The 18,057-nt window shown below is 40.9% G+C and overlaps 2 protein-coding genes across 4 annotated transcripts; one reads left to right on the top strand and one right to left on the bottom strand.

Moving 5' to 3' along the window:
• The first annotated feature begins 34 nt into the window (after positions 1 to 34).
• lipf (lipase, gastric) lies at positions 35 to 8,555 on the top strand. Of its 2 annotated transcripts, XM_041962660.1 has the most exons (12): positions 35 to 84; positions 1,205 to 1,360; positions 2,747 to 2,858; positions 3,960 to 4,158; positions 4,526 to 4,635; positions 4,746 to 4,882; positions 5,471 to 5,617; positions 6,015 to 6,086; positions 6,369 to 6,437; positions 6,618 to 6,728; positions 7,252 to 7,406; positions 7,556 to 7,574. In XM_041962660.1, exons 2-11 carry the CDS (start codon positions 1,208 to 1,210, stop codon positions 7,372 to 7,374), a joined length of 1,233 nt encoding a protein of 410 aa, XP_041818594.1. In that variant the 5' UTR covers positions 35 to 84; positions 1,205 to 1,207; the 3' UTR covers positions 7,375 to 7,406; positions 7,556 to 7,574. The 2 variants fall into 2 exon arrangements, with proteins under 2 accessions (XP_041818594.1, XP_041818593.1); XM_041962659.1 differs by having other exon boundaries at positions 7,252 to 8,555.
• Positions 8,556 to 8,579: 24 nt separating this feature from the next.
• On the bottom strand, positions 8,580 to 15,930 carry ankrd22 (ankyrin repeat domain 22). 2 transcript variants are annotated; one of them, XM_041962662.1, is made up of 6 exons: positions 15,881 to 15,930; positions 13,546 to 13,737; positions 13,364 to 13,471; positions 12,374 to 12,451; positions 10,383 to 10,478; positions 8,580 to 10,293 (listed from the first exon to the last, which is right to left on the bottom strand). In XM_041962662.1, exons 1-6 carry the CDS (start codon positions 15,899 to 15,901, stop codon positions 10,216 to 10,218), a joined length of 573 nt encoding a protein of 190 aa, XP_041818596.1. In that variant the 5' UTR covers positions 15,902 to 15,930; the 3' UTR covers positions 8,580 to 10,215. The 2 variants fall into 2 exon arrangements, with proteins under 2 accessions (XP_041818596.1, XP_041818595.1); XM_041962661.1 differs by having other exon boundaries at positions 8,581 to 10,293; positions 10,383 to 10,481.
• Positions 15,931 to 18,057: the final 2,127 nt, after the last annotated feature.

The raw sequence follows: 18,057 nt of genomic DNA, 5'->3' as shown, positions 1-18,057 counted from the left end.
GTCCCTCTGACGTCTCTTCCGTGTTTTCCGGTACAGACAATCAGGTGATCAGAGAGACGTTTGTGGTCAGAGAGCCGCGGACAGGTAAGTGTTAAATAACGCTATTCGTGTGTTATTAATGCCTCATTAACTGTGTTCATCTGAACTCTTCGTGTCAACTTTTTGCTGTTAAAATCCTCAAAAAGTTCCGACCGGAAACAGCTGAAGTAATGTTTATGTCGGTTTAAAGATCTGCTTCACTTTAACGGCTGATTTTAAACGCCTTTTATACCGAGTTATGCTTAAAATCAGTGCGTTCAAAACAGACAGAAACAGCAAACAGAAACAACAGCCTGGAAACAGGCTGGAAATGTATGGAAACAGGCTGGAAATGTCTGGAAACAGGCTGGAAACAGGCTGCACATTAGTGAGGTCTTGGTGTAACACCTCTGCACATTTTAAAGAGCCACTAAAGAAGTTCTTAATGTCTAATCTGATTAATTGAATCACGTTTATCTTTGTGTTATTCTTCGTGTTTATCTTACTGCCCTTTCAGTTTGGTCAGTAAATGCATCGTTGCTGACCAGATGCTGATGGTCTGCTACTCAGAAACATCTGGAAAGTTTAGTCTTTTTTAAAAAAAAATACTTGGCAGGTGATTGGATGGATGAACTGTCTGTCACAGGCTGACTTTAATCAATCAGATCAATGAACTGTATGATGTAGTGAATCGAACTCTTGCTGAAGCCACTGTGGACGTGATGATGAAGAGGCATCTGCACTAACCAAGCCACCATTGTTGATTTCAGTCAACCACCCGCAACTGCTGTCGACTCTTTCCTGTGTGAGCGTTTCACAGCGGAGCGATATCAGCTGATCAAAGTCCATCTCCCTCACACAGAACAAGCTGTTTCTGACCCCTGAAGTTCACTTCATGATGAGATCATTCATGTGATCAAAGTGGCTCTAAGACACTCTGGCCGAGTCCCTCTTAGCTTTTCACCTCGATGATTCACTGTCGTCATGTTGTCTGATAGCGCTGATGAAGTCACTTCCTGTTAAACTTTAACCTGAAGCTGAAGTTCTGCTCTGTGATGTTTTAGATCTGATGTCAGGACAGAGTGATGTTGTGGAAGTTACAGCAGCATACATCAATCGGGGTGTGTTTGTCTGTCTGCGTGTGTGTGTGTGTGTGTGTGTGTGTGTGTGTGTGTGTGTGTGTCAGAGGATGTTGTGCGTTGCGGTGTGTGTGTTGATGCTTTCAGGTCTCGTCCACGCCGGACCGACTGACAGCAGATCGTCCACTCTGAGACTCTCTGATGTCCACCGACGCTCAGATCAACGGCATCAGAAGCTGGACCCTGAAGTGCACATGAACATTGTGAGTACACAGAGTACGCACACAGTACACAGAGTACACAGAGTTCACACAGTTCATTCTCCCTCACACCAGCTCACTGTGTGTTTCCTTGGTGTCTGAAGTGTTGAGTGTGTTTCCGTCCTTATGAAACCCGGACAGGACAGTTTTGTAACTCTTTAAATCATGTGTTGTTTGCTTCCTGTTAACAAACTGTTGCTCTTCTTCTTCTCTCCCTCTGTTGCTGCGTTGCCGCTTTTCTCACTGGAATAATTAGAAACCATTGACAAGACTTTAAATCATAGATCTCGTTTGCATTACAAACTAAATGACGACAGACTCTTAAACACATTCAGCATCAATTTCTGATAGTAAAATGATTTGTTTGTGGTGCTCAGAAATATTTGGAGCCCTCTTTTTGTGAGCGTCCTGTGACGCTGCCGGAGTTGCAGTACCGAGTGTGGCCACTATGCCGGAATCGCCTTTGTGGAACTAGATTAGCCAACGGGGCCTGAAGCTAACATGAGTTGGAGGCGGCGGCCGTGCTGCCTTCACTGTTTACTGCTGCTGTTTGTGTCAGAGGTCACTTCCTTATTCTGCTTCCTCTCTGTGTGGAGGAGCTCAGAGGTGATTCTGGTCCATCCCAAGATTCAGAATATTTTCACAACTTGCTGCCGACTTTTAATACTGTTGACTGAACTGTTGCAGCAGCAGCAGCACAGAGACAGATGTTACAGATGTGTCACAGACGTTGAGACACTCAGTTTCTGCAGAATCAGACGCCGGCTGCGTCCTGGAGGACCGGACCTGAACCGGCTCTGGCCTGTGTGTGGCTGTACAGATGTTTAATGTGTCTGAGCTGCTGCGAGAGAGATAGGAAGGTGTTCCCTCAGGTGTTCATAAGCCCGCCCCCCTGCACTCATGTGCGCAGGTAAAGTTTTTCAAATGAAGAGCTGAGCTGAACAACTGAACTCTGCTGCTACTGAGAACAGCGTTTTTCCTCCCACATCAAACCACGTTCCTCATATCAGTCACATTTTAGTCTTTTAATTTAGATTTTGGATGAGGAAAGCCTCAAATGTTTTACAGTTACCATGGTTACACGAGCTGTGTCCATGTGATGCTCTGATTAGCTGATTCATTGTCTGCAGGGGTGTCACACTCCCTGTCATGCTGGGTGGGCCACATTAGGGTTTTCCTCAAAGGGCCTGTTGTAAAGACTGTTTTCATGCATTTACTGCCTCTGCATTCGATTATTGTTGGTTTTAGAAATCAGAATCATTAATAACTAGCTCTAAAAGCTGCTAGCTTCTTTAGCACAGAGAAAGTAAGAGGCCTGCACCGCCATGCAACGACCAATCAGAAGGGCCTCATGAGTGTGGTAATATCTGTGTGTGTGTGTGTGTGTAGACAGAGATCATCCGATGGTGGGGTTACCCTGCGGAGGAACACGAGGTGGTGACGGAGGACGGCTACATCCTGACTGTCAACAGGATCCCACAAGGAATCAAACATGCTCCAGGTCAGACTGTCCGAGGACTTCAGACCCTGAGTGCGACACACACGTCAGCACACACAGACATACACACCAACACACACACACACACACACACAAAAAAAAAAGTTTTAGTTTTTCATGCAATTTTTTTTTAAATTTGATGATTTTTACATCATATAAGATAACATAAGATTTAATCAATCTCACAATGGAGAAATTCACTTTTACAGAAGCTCTTCACACAAGCGGGGGGGTGCAGACAGCAAATGGAGGTGCAAATAAGAACAACAGGAACAATATTTGTTTATTTATGACTTTTTTAAAACTACATTCAGTAAAATAAGAAACATTTTTAGAGAATCAACATATCAGGAATCTCTGAACAAACCTCTAAATTAGAAATGTTAAAATAAATTATAATCAAGTCAAATGAATAATTGAATGTAAAAGTCAGTATGAACAGTTTTGAGGTACTTCTACTTCAATTGACTTTTTTTATATTAATTAGACATTTATAGTGACTAGTTAACCCCTTAACGGCTATTGTTGTGAATTTGCATCATACTGCTTTAATCCACATTGCAGCAGTATCGCGCTGCATTCCTCTAATGCCGGTTTGTGCATATTCAACACACACCTAGGAACCTTCTGCAAACACTGGTTTCTCGTCGGACCGGTCAAAGTGAAAGAACCCCTGTTCTAACTGTTGTTACAATGTAATGGTTCTAAGCCAATTTTGTGGCTGTTTTGATGAAAAAATGAATTTTGAATACACAAAAAAGATGTTTTTATTGCATTTAAGCATTGAAAAAGTGGACATATACCGTTTGTTTGAACCCTGTTCTAGTTGGTGAACCTACCTAAATTTATATCTATTGTATGTGCTACAGAAAAATTAATAAACTCCTCTTATTATAGGATCAATCTGAAAGCAAAAACACAAAGAATTCATTTTTTAATATAATTCTAAATAAATTCAGTATATGAGTAATACACAATGACTGAAAGTATTGAAACTATCTTACTGTAGTTTTTAAATAGATGACAGTGGACGTGTGACAGGAAATGACGTATCAGGGACTCGGACCTGCTCAGCATGTGCTGTCGTGTGTTCGTGTCCTGCAGGTCCGAGGCCCGCGGTGCTCCTCCAGCACGGCCTCCTGGCCGCGGGCAGTAACTGGATCACCAACCTGCCCAACTCCAGTCTGGGCTACGTGCTGGCCGACGCCGGCTACGACGTGTGGATGGGAAACAGCAGAGGAAACACCTGGTCCAGGAAACACCAAACGCTCACGCCAGACCAGGACGACTTCTGGAGGTTCAGGTGCGAACACCTGCTTGTCATTACATCACCTGTCTGACATCATATCTCCTCAGTGGCAGATAGATAAATTTGATAGGAAAAATAAATGAGATGCTCCTGTATTACACATGTTTAGCTCCATACAGTGTGTGTTACTGAAGGAGTGTGTGAGGTCAGGTATGAACAGGTGGAGTCAGGTATCTGGCATCAGGTTGATGTACTGTGGTTAAAATAGACAAATGTTTAGTTCGGCGGGGGTTTGAAGTGTTTAAAGGAGCAGTACGAGTTTCATCAACACCTGTGTCCTGATGGTATCTCAGACAGGTGAGGTGAGGTGAGGTGGTGTAATCTGTGACAGGTGAGATATTTCCTGTGTCTGCCTCTGCAGCTATGATGAGTTGGCTCTGAAGGATCTTCCAGCTGTTGTAAACCACATCCTGAAGGTGACGGGTCAGGAACAGATCTACTACATCGGACACTCTCAGGGAACCACTATAGGTAACAGACACACACACACACACACACACACACATTTTGAAAAACTGGAAGGATAACATCACGTCACATTGAGAAAACATAACTAATTATTCTCTGCGCTTGTTTCCCAGCATTCATAGCGTTCTCCACGCTGCCGGAACTGGCCAGTAAGATCAAGTTGTTCTTCGGTTTGGCTCCTGTAGCGACTGTAGCGTTCACCGCTAGTCCCATGACCAAAATGTCTGTCGTACCTGAGTTTCTCATCTGGGTAAGAACTACTACTAATGAGGTGGTATCACCTGATAAATGACCTGTCAGTGAGTTATTATCACCTGACAAGTTATGGGTTCACAAGTTGTTATGACATGACCTGTTACCTGTTATTCAGTTATTATTAGTGACAGATTAGCTGTCAACAAAATACTATCATCATATGATGTGATAATAAGTCCTGTGAATGACTTATTATCACCTGACAGATTTACCTGTTAACGAGGTATTGTCACATGACCTATTACCTGTTAATGAGTTATTGTTGCCTGACTTATTATCTGTTAACAAGTTAATAGCAAATGCAACAAGGTAATTGATCAATCACCTGATAATGATTTAAAAACTACCAAATAACAAGTTAATGAAGTTAATCAGATGATTAAGAGGTTGATTAGATAAAGTGGTTGATTCATTGACTAATTGATTTTTTGACTTTCTGACTGTTTTTATTCATTAATAACTACTGAAGATGATTTAATTGATTAGTTTAATTGCTTGATCAGTTGATTTAGTGATTGACCGACTGTCATCTGTTGTGTCTCTCTGCTGATGTATCGACGATGCGTTTGATGGTCGCCATCAGGACCTGTTTGGTAGGCGGGACTTCCTGCCTCAGGATCACATGATCGAATGGTTTGCAGAACACGTGTGTGGGAAGCGGCTGCTCAGTGAGCTGTGTGGAAACCTGTTCTTCATCCTCTGTGGCTTCGACGAGAAAAACCTCAACATGGTTCGTTAAGCACACACCTGGACACGTTTTAACCGTGAAACACGACACGTGGCGGGTTTTGCTCGTGATTAAAATCTTACACAGTCATTAACATGTTAATTGATGTGACATCACATATTCATACATGAGCTGGATGCTTTCACACTTCTCTTTGTTGACCTTTAGGAGCAGCGTGTTTAATGAAATGATCTCAACTCAAGACCCACTTACTAGCTGTTTGGAGCTTTTGATCACATCTCACAGTAGTTACCAGTCCGACCACCTGGACTTCAGCACTTTAGATCATTTTATCTCTATTTGCTGATGAAGATCATGAGATGTGGACAAAAGTCCAAACAGACAGTAAGTAGACTTTGTATAATTATTTGTGAGTTAATATTTGCAAATATGTTTCCAGACTCGGACTCCAGTCTACGCCACACACTGTCCTGCTGGGACCTCAGTCCAGAACATGGTCCACTGGGCCCAGGTAACACACACACACACACACACACACACACACACTGTACTTGTGAAGACCCACATTGACATCATGCATTCTCCAGCCTCTGACCTGAAACACACCTCCTTCACAAAGTCAAACAATGTATTCGAACCCTGACATACACCAACGCTGTGGTACCCCCTAAACCTGAAACCCAACCCCAGACCTGAACCCTCAGACAGAAGACAAAATGTCCTCTCTGCCAACGTCTAAAACTAAAGGACACAGTTACAGAAGCTTTATCTCAGCTGCTGCTGTTGTTTTCAGGCGGTTCATGGAGGGAAGCTGATGGCCTATGACTTTGGAGCTGCAGGAAACATGAAACACTACAACCAGGTGAGACTCTACCTGGCCCTATTAGAGTCCAAAGAACCTGAGACCTGAGTCCAGTCCTTTAAGTGCAGTCCTTTCTCAGTTTTTAAGACCACGTGGATTCATCCACAGAGACACTGACCCTGTCTGCTCACATCTCTGTTTACTTCCTGTCTGTCTGTCTTCAACGGGTCCTGTCCTCAGTCCACTCCCCCTGAATACCACGTCCACGACATGAAGGTTCCCACCGCTCTGTTCTCAGGGGGACACGACACACTGGCGGACCCCAAAGACGTGGCTGTCCTCCTCACTCAGGTGAGTCCTCACAGGTGACACACACACACACACCCCTCCTGTGACAGACCTGATCCTGGTCTAATGTAGCTCTGTTTTAAGGCTCAGGAGACATTTCTGGAAAAGGGAATGCCAAAAACTGCAGTTCTTCAAATGACCACTTGAGGCTGCCTCCAAAAGTGAATCAGTCCCCATAGACCCCCACAATAAAATGTCCAACTTTACAGCAGAAATAAACCTGTTTACAGCGTGGTACTAAAAGACGTTTGGGCTCCTCAGAAACCTGTGGGTGTTGTCATGGAGACTATGACCATGATTGTACCGTCTATGGTCGTGACAGAGCTGAGCTCAGACTGAGCCGAGTCTAAACTCCACAGCAGAAAGCTGGTTCATCCACAGTGAGGAGGCAGCAATTCTGAGAAAATTAGGGAAGTAATTTATTGATAATGACCAATTCTCTCTATTAATGTCTGTTTGTCTGTCTGTCTGTATCTCTCTCTGCCTGTCTGTCTCTGTGCCTGTCTGTCTGCCCGTCTGTCTGCAGGTGTCTAACCTGGTCTACCATCAGCACATTGAACACTGGGAACATCTGGATTTTATCTGGGGTCTGGACGCTCCTGAGCTGATGTTTCCCTCCATCCTGAAGCTGCTGCAGGAACACCACTAGAGGACGCCAGACTGACCGAGAGTGTGTGTGTATGTGTGTTAGGAGATACTGTGATCATGTACACACCTGTACAACGAGTACTAGTACTGTGTACAAAGCAGGTGGACCAGCATGTGTTCTGTGGATTTCAATGAGGAAAGGTCACAGATGCATTTTATGATAAAGACCAGCAGACTTCCTGTGTGTGTGTGTTTGTGTGTGTGCGCGTGCATGTATTACTCATGTTGTAGTTTACATACATTTGTTTACACAGTCACATTGTGGGGACTCGCCTTCCTTGTGGGGACAAAATGCAAGTCCTCATAATGTCAATCATTAAATTTTAGGGTGAAGATTACACTGTCGTGTTGTCGATTTGCCGGTGAACCTCAAACTGTGCACCTGTAAACCACCAGCGTGCTAGCATTGTCTATTGTTAGCATTAGCGTTGCCCTGAGTTTGGACTGAGTCTTCAGACGTTTACATTTCATGGCTGATAATGAAGACGAGGAAGCTGAAGCACTCTGCCGAGTGGAAACAGGCTGTGTGAATGAGGCCTGTTGAAACAGTCGGGACTGTGAGCTGCTTCTGGAACAAACCTGAAACATCCTGGAATTTACATCTGGTTTTTAAACTTTATACATGTGGAAAAGCTGGTGAAAGATTCTTTTTAAATCTTATTTTCTGCTCTATTTGTCACTAAACCCTCGTGTGACCATTTGAAACAGTGTCACATGTTTTTATTTCAGTATTTTATTATTTGTGTTAGTCCTTTTCTAAGTAACAACTTCTGTGCCTCATATTTGTTTTCTCAGCTCCTCATCATGTTTTTCAAACATACCATCTACAGTTTTCTTCTCCAATTTGTAGGTACTTAACAGTCAGTGTGTGATTACAGCGGCATCTGGTGGTCGCAGAGCCTGACAGACTTGCTGTATAGTCTCATACTAATGTTAGCAACCCAACACAGCTGTAATAAATATGCTTGTTTGGTATTAGTCTTAGATTAAAAGACCTGTCATCAATGTAGGAGAAGCAGCAGCATCCAATCATGTTGCTGAACTTGTGGTGGGTGGGGTTAAGATTTTATTTACTTTTGGATCACTGTGGCTTTAAAATAATCTGCAACATTTGTTGTGTTTCTGCTAAATGTGAACCAGTTTTTAATTAAACTGTTTAATAAATTTCATGAATCATAGACACTATGACACTGTGATATTGCTTTTATTAACAACCAACTTTATTTTGTTCTGAAATAAAGACAATTTAAGTTTAGATTTTTGAATTTGAAATGTATCAAATGATCGCTATCTTACATTCTTGTGTCCGAACAGTTTCACTGTGATCATAGTTTCTGTTGATCTTCACGTGAACATCAACATCACGTCTGTGTTTAGTAGAGCTGGTGTGAGGGCATGGTTAGCCTAGCTTAGCATTATAAAACCACTGGCCAGTGTCATCATAAACAGCTAGCATGCAGACCAGGAAACTGCCTAGCTTAGCACAACAACTGGAGGCAGGGAGAAACTGTTAGCCTAGCTTAGCACCATGACTGGAAGTAGAGGGAAACTGTTAGCCTAATTTAGCCTTTTTACTTTTCTGTTTTTTCATGTGTTCAGTTAATGACATGACATTCAAAACTTTTGTGAAAATGAGCAACAAAAACCTCCAGTCACAATGGAAAGGTCCTGTAACGGTACAGAGGAGACGTGTTTACAGATTCACTGCACTTTCTCCATCTTCTCAAGTAATTTCGGTCAATAACTGAGTCCTGACAGCTTTTGTTAAAGCGAGAGAAAGAATATGCCAGTGTGTAACAATATTTCATCCTGTTTGCACAAAAAAAGCTGTGTTACATTTTCCAGCAGATTTATTTGAAAGGAGAAGTTATTTCAGGAAAATTCAACTAAACTGCAAACTAAAAACCATAGGACTTATGATTTCTTCCAGACAACTTGGAACTCAAAAATTTCCAACCTCCTACTAAGAAAAAGTTAAGTCTAAAGTAAATACTTGTCTTTCATTTATTTCAATTATACATTAAATTCAATTAATACATATAATATCCAGTTAATACATTTGTTTTGTTTCTAATGTCATGTAATTGATTTATTCTCTTGTTCATTTGGTGTCCAATCAACAGCAATCAACTGTTTCAGATAAATCTTTGCAAGCAATCTTTAGATGTTTTTTATTTCTGTCTGCATAAATGGAAAATCTGTGTTTCACAATTAGTTGCATTCATACAGTTTCTAATGCGGATGCTAAGATATCTGACGCTATTTACTCATTTAGTCAGATGTTATTAGCATAATATTTGGTAATTTAAGGTTTGTTGTGTCATTTTAGCGAAAATTGTCATTTAAAAATGTTACAGATTGAATCATTATTAAATTATTTATCAAGTTTCAGCTCAGATATGTCGACTGTGCTCCAGATTAGCTATTTACTCTAAATACTAGCATGCTAGCGTTTGCTTAGTCAGTTGGTTCAGTCAGCTACACGACAGCTACACCTGCAGTTAGTGGATGGAAGTATTCATAACAACTGATCTGGAAGAAGTAGTTAGTGAGCAGCCTGCTTTAATTTACTGATGATGTACTGAGTGAACGCTAACGTTAGCACAAGACTAGCTTTGGGCTACTGGATTTAGGACCGACAAAAAATAACATTAACTTTTTTTCTTCTATTATAAGTGCTGGGTAAAAGCCTTCTCTGGGCTGCCACGTAGAAATACTGAGGACATGAGCTCAACGAAATTTTCGTGCACCGACAGACTTTTTCACTTGTTTTAAGAACGTGAGACTCAGTTACTAAAGTGATGTTTATGTCCTCCTGTCTGTCTGTCTGTCTGTCTGTCTGTCAGTGTGTCTTTTTCAGCATGTTAACGATCTTCTTGAACTTCAGTCTGGTGGCGATGTCCAGCGGCGTTTCTCCGTCCTGCAGAAGAAGAAAACGTCAGGATTAAGACCGAGGAGGTCCCATCACGTCTCAGGAAGTTTTGTGTGGTGATGCGTTTTTGAACGTACATTGTTTTGGACGTCAGTGTTGGTGTTTCTTTCCAGCAGCAGAGGAACCAGACGATGACTTTTCTTCTGACAGACGTAATGAAGAGCTGTGTTTCCCTTCTGGACACAAAACACAGACATACATAAACACAGAAAACACATCATCCAATCACTGTGGACACGATGGGAGGCAAATCCTGACGTCATGTTTCTACTTACTACACTATGGTATTTCCCTGTTTCCCCCTGTATTTTCCCGTTTCCTCGTGTGCATTCCTGTTTTCCCCTGTATTTTCCTGTATTTTGCCTGTATTTTTCCGGTCTATCTTTGTATGCATGTGGTGTGGGCTTGGCTTCCCTCCTGGCTCCAGACTCTGTTCTTCTTGCACACCTGCCATCAGTCAGCCTACAAACTTGCTGTCCATCACTTCATCAGACTTCAGTTTTTTTTTAGTCTGGGCTCTTTTCACATCGGGTGCTTCTGTCACCGTGGTAACGCTAACCCTAACCCATTTGGTTCAGCCCTCTTTGATGAGAAATCTGTTTTTTGTTCTTTAATTCTGGATTGTACTAATTGTCTTTTCCTTGTGTTCAGGATCATCCTTGTCTGCTTAGCTTGCCCTCAGCTGCTCCTGCTGTCACCCCCCATCCCATCTCACCAAGTACGTCTCAATAAAATCAGTTCAATGTCATCTGTCTCCGGGTTGTGTTGGCTGGGTCCACTTTCTGAACTAAATCTGACAGTATTTCTACATTTACTGAAGTAAATATCTGAGTACTTCTTCCACACATAGATGCTGAGAATCTCTGTGTTCTCATTTTTTTTGACTTTGCCAGTTTTCAATATTGCAATTCATCATTTCTTTTAATACAAAATATTTTAGCAGTTTATTTATCGAACAATAAGTCCTAAAAACACCATTTTAAATTTGTATGTTGGATATTCCACTGACATTGACGCATGGTGCATCTTCTTGAATAAATCTGTGTTTATCAAAAAACGAACAAATAAACAGCTGATCAACAGAAACCCACAAGTCATTTTACCCTCCCACAGTAGCTCAATCTGGCCATAAAAATCTGACCAGATTGAGTCTGGCAAGTCTGAGAGAAATGTACCAAGTATTTAAAAATGTTTCCTGAGTCACTGAAAGCTGCTGGCAGTCAGTAAGGACTCTCAACGTGTCATAGATAACATTCAGGAGATAGAAATACAACAATATGAACCTTTATCAGCATATTTTAAAAGTGGTTCTGTTAACAAAACAGTCCAGGAACAAAGGGTTCATTAACTTGTCAGTAAAAGACGCAGCCAGCAGCTTTGTGAAAAGCTTTTAAAGCTGAATTTTTAGTGGGACTACTTGTTGTGGACATAAATTCCTCCCTCTGTTCTCAGGAATTAACCGGTTTCAAACGAGTGATTCGTCAGGTTTCACCATGAAGACTTGTCTTAATGTCTCAGCTGGTAGAGACTTTAATGATCCATAAATCTGTTGCTATTGCACATCTGTAACTTTGCTCAATCAACAGCAGTCAGCTATGTAAACAGGAAGTCACTGCAGCATCACAAGCTAGCAGAACTTAATAAATCTTTGTAAATGTTGGTATTTGTTATATTTCTGTCAGCATACATGGAGAAATGTGTGTCATTCACAGTTAGTGGTATTCATATAGTTTGTAATGAGAGGGAAATATCTGGTTATGCTCAGCTAACGGACGTTATTTGCTCATTTAGTCAAATGTTATTAGCATAATGTTTGGTAATTTGGGGTTTGTTGTGTTATTTTAGTGAAATGTCATTTAAAATCTTCAGACTGAATTATTATTAAACAGCATTTACAAAGTTTCAGCTCAGATATGTCGACTGTACTCCAGATGACCTCTTACACTCTGAACCGATCAGATGCTCGCTAACATTAGCTCTTAGCAGGTGGTTCAGTTGGCTACAAAACAGATACAGCTGACATTTAGTAAACATGCAGGATGGAAACTCCAACAAAAGAAAGACTCACGTAGTCGACAGCATCGACATTCACGTCGCTGTCCAGCAAGACCCGCATTAAAGCCACGTTCTGCCTCTGTTTCTGTAACTACAAAACACAAGCACACTTTCTTTATTATTTATTGTGTGAGTTTTATGTTGCCTGAAGACAAATTTCACATTTTCTACAGTGGCTCTAGACTGTTTGTGATAAACGTGGTTCAGACATTCATGAGTCCAACACTTTGGTTGCTGGACTCAGCTGTGTTTACTGCTAATTAGCTAATGTTAACATGCTAACACGCTAAACTAAGATGGTGAACATGGCAAACATTATACCTGCTCAACATCAGCATGTTAGCATGCTGATGTTAGCATTTCGCTCATAGATCTGCTGTGTCTCAGAGCAGCTCACACATCGTAAGTCCTGTTCACACTAAAAAGCCCGAAATTTCATGGCAAATTAAATTTGGTTCAGATGGTGGAAGCTCATGTCGTATATTAGCTGTGTTGCTAACATCCAGTTTTATTGAAGCTCCTCTGTCAGAGTGTAAACTCCACATCAGAGACCTGGTTCACACACAGTGAGGAGACAGAGGACATCATGCTAATACAGCTGTTAATACACTGTGGAGACTTATTGTGCTGTTAGCCACCAAGCTAAGAAGCTAAGTGACAGAGCTTTATTTTGAGAAGGGTCTCTCTGCAGTCACCCTGTTTGAAGGGTGGATCATCTCATGGGCAGATAGACCTATTATGTATTTTTCTTCTTGAATATGTTGCTATTAACTGGAGAAGAAAATGTCAGAGGGTGTAAACAGGACAGTTGACAAGACATAGCATATTAGCATTTAGCTCATCAGCTACAAAAGTTCACTAACGAACTCTGTGAGTTGTCAGCATTCATTTCACGTTAACACTTTCTGGTGTGGCGTGCTGCACTGATTAAAAGACATATTTGTGCTTTGTGGTGTCTTTTTTGTCTTCGCAGTAAATCATCAGACGTGTGTGATGACCGTACCATGAGGAAGTACCCGAGCAGCAGGATGGGCATCAGGATGGCGATCATGAGATAATCCAGCAGGGAGAAACTCCTCTTGGAAGCGTAGTGAAGGCAAGTCCTCTGTTTCTAATACACAAACAGGTAGGTTAGTGTCACTGACCACAGGTGACAGTAGCCTGATGACCTCCAGGTAAACGCACCTTATTGGTCAGGTGGACATCCGCCCCATTTTCCAGCAAGTATTGGACCACTCTCAGGTTTCCATGTCGACAGGCTGCAATGAGGGGTGTGTCCCCGGTGTACTCCTCCTGAATGTTCAGTTGGGATGGATCTTGTCTGAGGAGGTGATACAGCTGATGGACGTCTCCATCATACGCTGACTGACAAGCCGGCTGAGGAGGATAAAGAGGAGGAGGAGGAGGAGGAGGAAGAGTCAATTCAAGTTCAAACATTCAGGAAGCAAACAGCTACTCCAGACCCTCACAGACCTCAGAATCTCATGGACCTTCAACTCTCACAGGCCTCAGATCCTCACAGGCCTCAGACCCTCACAGACCTTAGACCCTCACAGGCCTCAGACCCTCACAGGCCTCAGACCCTTACAGACCTCAGACCCTCATGGACCCTTAGACTCTCCCAGGCTCCTGGACCTTAGACACCCATGGATCACAGACCACAGTGATTTCTTTGTGTTCCACTGTGTGATCTTGACCTGACATAGAACCCAGAACCATCTGGAGGTCGTACATGGAAACTGTTTGGAAAAGGGCAGGCTCTTAAAGCAATCCTCGACATCTGATTGGATGCACAATCTGTCTATGAAGGGAAACTTTAACCAGTGAGATCAACGAACGACGTAACAAGCAAAAACATCAGGTACATGTGTCAAAGCATGATGCATGTTCCTGAGACAACGTGGGGGAACCAACATATCTGTTGAGTCACACTGGAAGCTCAGATCATCTTACTGGAGTCCAGCATTTTCACACTTTAATCTGCCTCCATCGAGAAAGAGGTTTCACCTCCATACAAACACCTTCACGCATCCCAGCATTTTAGCGCTCACGAGCCAATCAGTTTGAACACTGATGGATAATATCGGCATCATGCTGTCAGAATATTTCCAGTTTACTTCTGTTCACTGGATTAAACTGTCACTGCTGTTCTGTGGTCGTCCAAACGCTGCACAAAGAGCTTCTTTGTGTTGAGCCCTCAGGACCACCATACATTTGTCCTGTTACAGGTGCGAGTGCAACAGGTTCTTCCTCCGGATTGTTCTTCTAGTTTCTTTTTCTAGTTTCTTGCTCTGGTTTATTCTTCTGCTTTGTTTTTCTGCTATCTTCTCCTAGTTTTTCCATTGGTTTCTTCTTCTGGTTCTTTCTTCTAGTTTCTTCTGCTGCCTTCTTCTTGGTTTTGGTGACAAGTGTCGACAAGGATGTGTTTTTCTGTTTTTAAAGTTATTATTTATTTGTGGCTATAGTTTAATTTATTATCACTGACTGCTGTCTGTTGGACAGTAAAGCTCTGTGTTCTCTGTGTTACCTTTAACAGCATTCTGCATAGAACAAGAAGTGTTCTCCAGCTGTACATTACCCACTCCACACACACACACACACACACACACACACACTCTTACTGGTTATCAGTTTTTCAAAGATTCAGAATAAACCCGTTTGTCCAGTTTATAACTGGAAGATCACACACATGTTGTGTGGAGACATGAAGCTGCAGTGACTAAACCGAACAGGTTGTCAAATTTACGGTATTTATTGCTACAATTGTGCGTGAATGGAGACAGCATTTTCACTGCAGTTCACGAGAATCAGTTTGGAAACATGCAGCCTCGGAAATAGTTCAGATTTTTCTGTCCACATGTTTTCTTTTCATAGTTTCCAGCTGAGACTAAAGCTGCTGTTTGGCTGCTGTTCAGAGAAAATCTGTGAAAGTAGTGCAGGACACAGACGCCCCCCATCTGTCAAAAATCGTTGAAAATGAGCTCCACCTCAACAACTCCAACAGTAAAATCCTGCTTTGACATGAACGACTGAGTCACAGTAATCTAATGAGATCAGACAGAACAGCAGAACAGTCACAGGGACATTTTACTGCACTCAGGACTTTTACTTTAATACTTGAAGTACATTTTAATTATTATGCTTTCATACTTTTACTGAAGTAACATTTTCAATGCAGGACTTTTACTTGTAAAAGGGTATTTGTACAGTGTGCTATAAGTACTTTTACTGTAGTAAAGGATCTAAATACTTCCCCCACTACTTTTTTTAAAAGTACTTTGTTACTTTCCATCAGTCCTCATAGAAAATCTCTTTTCTGACTCATTGAAATTATTTGCTGACATACATGTTGTATGTACAGTATGTTGTATGTTTGTGTCTCAGGTGAGGTGAAACAGGTGAAACAGATTCTCACCTGTGAGCCAAATTCAAATCAGTGAAATGAAATAACTTAATAACAGAAGTTCAAAGTTTAAATCATGAAGACTAAAGGCAGAAAACAGACGCTTTGTCTTCTTACCTCTGAGTAAACCAGCCCCATGTCCGCCAGCAGGAACACACCTGGATACATCAAGTCAGCAACAATGTCATATCACTTCCGCTCTCACATTACAAAATAAAACACTGTGAGAAACAGATTTGCAGGCACACCTCCTTCTCTTTCAATATTTGTTCTCCTAAATATTGAGTTTGATTTTTCCAAATAAAGCTTAGGAATGTTGGATATGTTTTTCCTTGTTTTAGCAACAGCAGAAACATAAATCAGATCTTTTTGATGTCCTTTATTATAATTAACTCACAATTAAATTCATATTCCCAGAGGACAGTGATATCTGTTAATGATGAAAACATAAACAACAGTTTTAAATGTGGAATATTAAGTAAAAGCATGTTTCCTCTGCTCACACACTGGAATAACATATACATCTACAATAATAAGTATATTCCAAGCAATATGACAAATGTATTTTCTCTGAATTCAGAATTCTTTTGAACTAGAATATCATTTTGTTAAAAAATAAATATGACAGATGTATAACATTATGCAGCCAAAGTTCCTCTTACTTATTGTTTGAATTTTAAATGTTGTGTAATTATTCAAGTTTTAACTCAAATTTTCATCGAATTCTTTTTGTATTTTGTACTATTTACTTTTTTTCTAATTTTTTTCAAATGTTCTTGATATCAAAGTCAAAAGCAGTTTTAATTTTGATTTTAATTTTGTGTCGTTACAAAACTCAAACTGATATTTGTGATGACCAGCAGTGGAAGAGGAATTCAGTAAACAACAGTGTAGAAATACTTCTTTATTTAAACTCATACTTAATTAAAAGTACAAAAATATTAGTATCATTATGTACTTAACATACCAAAGTAAAAATGCTAATTTTGCAGAAATATACATGTTATATAACTGGATTATGATGATTGCTGCATTAATGTGTTCATCACTTTAATGTTCCTGATCAATAATGATTAATTATCATTATTAGTTTGAAAATGTGCTCACTTCAACTGCATCATTAATAATTAAACTGGGTTGAAGAATTCAATCAAACTTTATTTTCATGTTGACTTTCAGCTCATTTGAATTTGAGAACTTTTGTAATGTTTTTACTATTTATTACTTTAAACTGTCTGTTTGAACTGAAGTCACTTCACAGATTATTGAAGCTTTTATTATATTATACATCATCTTCACAAAAGAGATTTTACACATTTTTAATCATTAATATTGTTTGTAATATATAGAAGTGACATTTATTTTGTAGTCCATACTTCCTGTTCACATGTCACTCTGTGTGCCTTCACTGTTCATCGTCACAGAGGAAACACTTCCAGAAAGTGACACAGTTCATATTGAAGCTGTTTATTTTCTTGCTCCATTGATTCAGAGTGTTTCTGTTTAATGAGCTGATCAACAATCAATCAAATGGTCTTTAAATTTGAAGGCTGTTAAAAACAGCAGTCTGCTGTTCTGAGACAAGTTCACACAAGCTGCATGAAACAGGAACTGCGTCACATCTAAAATCAGCCTGAGGCAAAAACAAAAAACAAAGAGAACGGAATCTGAGCTGAGTGTAACTCATGTTTTAATACAAACGAATAAAATACAACGAAAGCGTAGTTTTTGTCTTAAAGGACATAAAAACATCAGTTTTAATTTTGAACAACTAACTGATAGTTTGGAGTTGTGATGATGATCAGGGTCCAGCAGAGGTAGACAGAGACCAGATGACCAGCTAAACCAGCAGCTGACCAGTTAAACCAGCAGCTGAACAGTCAAACCAGTTCTGTTCATGCTACCAGGGCGGTTTAAATGCTGGTTCTCTGGGGCCTTGAAGCTGGCTCTCTTTTTACTGGGTTAGATCACCATGGTAACCTGTGTTGCAGGATGCCCCATACAAGCCTCTGATTGGCTCGTACATGTTGCTTTCGTTGATTAGGATTGGTTAGATTTAGACATGTGGAGTGATGATTGGTCAGAGTTGCAGTAAAAATGTCAGGATAAGACATTCAGAGGCGGAGTAGGGCTGGCCATGCCTTCGCCATTGTGCTGCACGCCATTGACAGTCTGACCACTGACCAGTCTGATAACTGGAAACATGGTGACATCGTCCGTCATGATCCTGACAGGGACAGGAGACTTTCAAAGAAAGTGACAAATGATACAGATCAGTCGATATAACAGACTGT

The sequence above is a fragment of the Chelmon rostratus genome, chromosome 21 (assembly GCF_017976325.1).
Source record: "Chelmon rostratus isolate fCheRos1 chromosome 21, fCheRos1.pri, whole genome shotgun sequence".
Classification (NCBI taxonomy): domain Eukaryota; kingdom Metazoa; phylum Chordata; class Actinopteri; order Chaetodontiformes; family Chaetodontidae; genus Chelmon; species Chelmon rostratus.
Note: the sequence above shows the minus strand (reverse complement) of the source record. Positions and strands in the feature narration are given on the sequence as shown.